Source organism: Sinocyclocheilus anshuiensis, unplaced genomic scaffold (genome assembly GCF_001515605.1).
Source record: "Sinocyclocheilus anshuiensis isolate Anshui unplaced genomic scaffold, SAMN03320099.WGS_v1.1 scaffold238, whole genome shotgun sequence".
Lineage (NCBI taxonomy): Eukaryota > Metazoa > Chordata > Actinopteri > Cypriniformes > Cyprinidae > Sinocyclocheilus > Sinocyclocheilus anshuiensis.
In genome coordinates this window covers 2,035,387-2,041,386 of record NW_015547674.1, presented here as the reverse complement: position 1 = coordinate 2,041,386, position 6,000 = coordinate 2,035,387, and the positions used below count along the sequence as shown (strand labels likewise).

The 6,000-nt window shown below is 36.1% G+C and overlaps 1 protein-coding gene across 5 annotated transcripts in view; it reads left to right on the top strand.

The window, feature by feature from the left end:
* The window catches only part of LOC107702966 (smoothelin-like), a 76,439-nt gene that overhangs the window by 9,166 nt on the left and 61,273 nt on the right, over positions 1 to 6,000 (top strand). For all 5 annotated transcript variants that reach the window (XM_016505443.1, XM_016505440.1, XM_016505444.1 and 2 more), the window contains exons 2-5: positions 3,678 to 3,835; positions 3,983 to 4,061; positions 5,073 to 5,151; positions 5,230 to 5,306. In XM_016505443.1, the coding sequence (XP_016360929.1) occupies positions 3,678 to 3,835; positions 3,983 to 4,061; positions 5,073 to 5,151; positions 5,230 to 5,306 (393 nt within the window). The remainder of the gene's footprint in view (positions 1 to 3,677; positions 3,836 to 3,982; positions 4,062 to 5,072; positions 5,152 to 5,229; positions 5,307 to 6,000) is intronic.

Sequence of the window (6,000 nt, the reverse complement as noted above, 5' to 3'; positions counted from 1 at the left end):
GCGGCGTTATGCAAATCTTCCCACATAGTGACGTAGACATGTGGGGCGTGTTAGAACGAGCCGTTTTAGGTAGGTGTGGTTGACTCTTAACTTTTATAAAGAATATCTCTTTGGATTTGAGACTTTAGTCTTTGCAACTTTACAGATCTTCTTTATGCACCAAGAGCTTGTAACACTCCAAAGAGAAAGGAACAATTGAAATCGCATCATATGACCCCTTTAACAATTAAAATGTCCTCACTCTCAGGCCATACAAGATGTAGATGAGTTTGTTTCTTCATCAGGTTTGTAGAAATGTAGCATTGCATCAGTGTCTCGGCAATGGATGCTCTGCAGTGAATGGGTGCCTTCAGAATGAGAGTCCAAACAGCTGATAAAAACATCACAATAATCCACACGTAATCCACACCACTACAGTCAATCAGCTAACATCTTGAGAAGCCAAAAGCTGCGTGTTTGTAATAAATAAATCCATCAAGATTGTTTTTAACGTCAAAGTATTGCTTTTAAATAAAATGGTACATAATCCATAATAACTCTTCCTCCAGTGAAAATCTTATCTTGTCTGAATCAGGAGAAAAATCTGCACAGATCAAGCACAGTTTGCAAATGAAAACAGTCCAAAACGGCTCTAAACAAATATGTGGGTGGAGTTTGATGTGAGAGACAACAGGAGATTGACTTTTTCACTGGAGGGAGCGTTATTATGGATTATGGACTCGTATTTTAGCTGGAAGCATCGGTTTAAATGTAAAACATATTAATGATGATTTTTTTTTTTTGGCTTCAAAACTAATGGACTGGAGTGGTGTGGATTATTGTGATGTTTTTATCAGCTGTTTGGACTCTCATTCTGACGGCACCCATTCACTGCAGAGCATCCATTGCTGAGCAAGTGATGCAATGCTACATTTCTCCAAATCTGATGAAGAAACAAACTCATCTACATCTTGGTGAGGCCTGAGGGTGAGGACTTTTTCAGCAAATTTCCATTTCTGGGTGAACTATTCCTACCTGTGATCACGATAATATTGGCATCAACACAAACAAGTTTAGGCTATTTTTCAAACAAGTTTATTTTCTCAATGACATAATTAACTAATGAAAGAGTAATGAAAAGACTAGTCTGAAAGTACGTTCAACCAAAAGTGAACTTTATGTATTTCTAAACCTTTATGACTGATGAAGTTTAACAAGGACATTTTTGTTAATAGTTTTTACTCATTGTAAGATCTACAGAGTTAGGCTACTTTTGGTTACTAGCTTCTTCCTCACCTCTCACGAAAACTAATGATGTCCATGACCACTTCTCAGAATAATCGTAGATTACTCATTTAGTGTTGATAATATGGTTTTGTCTGTTTAAATTAAGAAGAGTGTTCACAAAATATGTATCTCTGCAGGCTTTCAGAGATGTACTCATCTGGCACTGTGTCTGAAAGCGTGACACTGTACAGTCATTCTTCAGTCACACAGGGCATTAATATGAATGTAATGATTAGGCACAGGAAGTCAAATCCACCCAACACACTTGTTTCCTACTGATGATGAACCAATGCCACATACCCTATTCCAACTCCATACTGGTGACTTTTTTAGTCGGGTTTGCTGTAACATCCCAACCACCAAATGCAGGAACTGTATATAGGTGCAAGGCATCGGTTTGGGTCAAGCTCACGAACACAGGCCAAAATTGAAAACAAACATACACTTTTCCAACATATTATGATGTAAATATGGCTCTGGTATCTAGAGCATTTGCAGCTTATTTGGCCTGGACACACCATTGCTGTAGAGTGAATATAGAGCCTTCATTATTCACCTGCTGTACAGATGACCTGCTTTTGTGTCTTCAGCAGAACGTTTTTCAGAGCATGACCTCAATTAGAGAGAGTGGTTGAGAGTGTCAGTGGGTAAATGTTTCTGAAACGTGCCTCTTTATCTAGGCCACTGTACACAATGTTTGTCAAGGACAAACTGAAATTTGTAAAAGGTTACTTTTTACTTACTATTTTTTAAAGTGAATGCATGCAGATAAAATGAGCTGTATGTCAAAGCAAATTTATCCAAGTCTAAAAATATACACCATGCATGTTGGTCATTTACCATACAACTGTTTAGTCATTAATTATTTAATGCATTTCAAAAAGGTAATGCACAAATTAAAATAATTAAAATTATGAACCAGAATGTTAAAATATTGATTATTTAACCCTTTTATGGATTGTATGTCAATATAAGATGATGTCAACGATGTGCTGCAAAAAATATATTGAAATAGGAGAATGCATTGTTAAATAAATATTATTTGTAAGTAGCTCGTGTATGTTAATATATTTTTTTTAATGTCTTCATACTAGGCCTGGGCGATAAAACGGTATAAATATTTATCGACGGTACACCTTCTTCGATAACGGTATAAAAAATGTTCGATATAGGCACGTGCTATGAGACAGCACACACAAACACGAACATGAGTGCTGTGCCTGCCTGTGACGAGGAGATTGTGAATAATAATAAAAAAAAAGAATATTAGTCGAATTTAAAATAAACATTTGCATTTGAATGCAAAAATAGTACAATCGAATGTTAGATGTGCATCATCAGTGGAGCACGAGATGCGGTTATGATGTAAGTGACGTTGTAGTTTAATGTTTTGTTAGTCTAGCCCCGCTGCTGCGTTATTCATTCAAAATATTAGAGAAATATAGTAGCTCAATGTGTAGAAGATCTTGATTAGGTTAAAACCGAAACCAAGCCATTCACACAGAACACAAATTCAGCGCATTTTTTAGACGGACAAATATGACTGCTGCACTCGCGTCTCACACAAGAGATGTATAGAAAGCCATGCAAAGTTAAAACAGTTTAAACTTTTAGAAAACACGTCACGAATCTGTGGAGGTTTATTCCTTTTCACTGCGTCTCTTATGTTTTTAAAGGCAATCTGTGCGATCGGTGATTCGGCTCTTTGTATTAAGCAATGCATAAATACGTGATGCTGTTTTGTTCATAATTGTTTATGCAATTTATGAAATTATATTTTATTTATATGAGTTAATTTAGACGTAATGCATGTTTTTTTATAGACAGTTATTTCCTTGATTTGACAATTTAATGTGCTGCATTATTTTGCTCACTGCGCCCTCCTGTGGCCTCGGGAACAAGCCAAAAGTTTAACCTATTTAATCTGCATATAAAACATTAGAAATGAGATATTTGTTTAATTTTTATTTTGTGTTTGACTGTTAAAACAAAAAAACAGTCTCAATAAATGTTGTTTGTCTCAATAAATTTAGTTAATTTAAAATACAGTGGTTAAATGTAAACATTTGTTTTCTATTGCTCGTTGTTTTAAAAAAGGTTATAAAAAATTTCAATAATTATCGATACCGAACGATATGAAACATTATATTGTTGATACATTTTTTAGCTATATCGCCCAGCCCTACTTCATACTAATAAAATAAAAAAAATAATACTAAAAACATTTCCATAATTCAACCGGTGTTATAGATATTTCAAATTTGAGCTTGCTTATCCTGAAATATAATTTGCCTTTTATCTCAAATCCCTTTGGCTAATGTAAATAAAAAGTGGCGCATCTTACCCCACCGACTCTTTGCTCAAAGTAATGTTTTACATTCCCAAAGCTGACTTGTTCTCCGTTTCTCTAGCTTGATAAAACTATCGACATAGACGAGCGGCGTCTGATCCGGACAGCGATCCGGGAGCTGCGGCGCTGTGAGATTGAAGAAATAGAGGCAGCGCTAACCAGCAAGCGCTTCAGACGTGCCCACCAGAACAGACATGAGGATAAAGAAAACCAGTGTCGGTATGAAGAATTTGATGTTTTTTTAAGAAATGATACAGTTTTATCTGACATGCAAAATTTGCAAATGCAAGAATCTGTTGTGCAAAACACAGTGCAAAGTCCTGCATAACATGAACCATTACGTTTTGCATTTGAACTTGTTTGCAGTCCTGATCTGACAGCTTCTTTAGACGTGCTGTCGGGGAAGATTCAGGCTATACATGACATTGAAGAACTTACTGGACTGGTAAGGCCATGTATAAAGACATAAGATGTTTGTTGCTGATGCTCTTGTGTTGTTCCTGTCAACATTCCTTGAGTGAGATTGTGCTCATATTATTCTGGAGATGGTTGATAAGTGTTTCAGCCCCTGTATGGAATGTTGTCATATCACCAAAATCATGAAAAAAAAAAAACAGCGCACTGTAAGCTCTTTGTTAGTGTAAAACAAAAGGCTGCAAAGAGCCCATTCTGAATGAACACCCTTGTTCTATGTTAAAAAGTTGTGAGGTTTATTGTTCTTGAAAATAGCAATGAATTTTGATGAATTAATTCTGTCCTGTTTTTGTGTTAAGAATGTGCAGAAATTATTTAAAGGAATAGTTCACGAAAAAATAAAAAAATGTACTTATCCTCATACCATCCGAGATGTAGATGAGTTTGTTTCTTCATCAGGTTTGTAGAAATGTAGCATTGCATCAGTGTCTCGGCAATGGATGTTCTGCAGTGAATGGGTGCCATCAGAATGAGAGTCCAAACAGCTGATAAAAACATCACAATAATCCACAAGTAATCCACACCACTCCAGTGCATCAGTTAATGTCTTGTGAAGACAAAAGCTGCGTGTTTGTAACAAACAAGTCTATCATGACTCTCATTCTGACGGCACCCATTCACTGCAGAGGATCCTTTGGTGAGAAAGTGATGGAATGCTACATTTCTCCAAATCTGTTCCCATGAAGAAACAAACTCATCTACATCTTGGATGGGCTGAGGATGAGTAAATTTTTTCGGGGAACTATTCCTTTAAATATGGCTAAATATGGTTAATCAGAGCTGAGAGTACTACACTTCATCCAAAACCTGCAATTAAAAATGTATTTGGTATTTTCGAATAGTTTGAATTCTGTGGAAATATCCCAGCGTTTTCTCTGTGGAATTCTGTGAGTTCACATTCTGTGTGGGCTTAAATATCAGTCATTTCAAGCTAAATACTGTTTTTGTGTCTTGCCCTCTGTTTTTCTTTCTTTCTTTTAAGTTACAAAGCGCCAGTGAATATGAAGAGAGAAAACTCATTCGGGCAGCCATTCGCCGGCTGAGAGATGAGGAGATACGAGGTGAGATTCTATCTGAAGGGCTGGAAAAATATCTCTATACGTCTGTGTGTGTTTACATTCCCCCGTTCTCATTCACAGGAGTATTAGAGAAGGTTCAGACCACTGGCCAGAGAACAGAGCGACGACAAAATCCTCAAAGCAGCTTTGACCTGCAGGTGAGTAAATGTGGCGCGGTGAATCTCAGGGATAACTGGGCTGAAGTTTGGGGCTTAATGTGGAATGAGGAGAGAGAAATCTGAAGACGCAGGGCTGGAGATTGTTTTGGCCTGTTGAAAAGCTCAAGGGTTCAGTGAGAGTGGCAATTAGAAATTTTGTACTGTTTTTCAAATGATTTGGCCACCTATTTATATAGAAAATTATGTAAGGAACATAATGTTGTAGTATTGTGCAATTTTGATTGATGTTCAGGGAGTGCCACACTTCTCTATTTCTAGCTCTGATAAATGCACAATTAAGTTTGTTTAATGCAGTTTCTAAAGTTTGGTTCTGGCTCTGGAAACACTAATTGGTTAAATAATTTATAAAGTTTCTTCTTGTATTTAAATACGTTTTTATTGTATTTTTGATCAAATAAATGCAGCCTTGATGAGTAGAAGAGACTTCTTTCAAAACATTTAAAAATCATACTGTTTCCAAACTTTTGACAAGTTCTGTATATAAATTCCTAAAATGTATGAATTCACAGAAAAGTATGTCAGAAGAACAAAAAGCAGAAAGTTATTTAATCATGTGTTGGAAACTTGGGTTATATATTTGTTTCTTGTTGCTTAATATGCAAATATGTATACTGGGTATGTAACCTTATATTCTCTCTGTCTCTCAGTTTTCTTTTGCTTTCACTTTATTTTC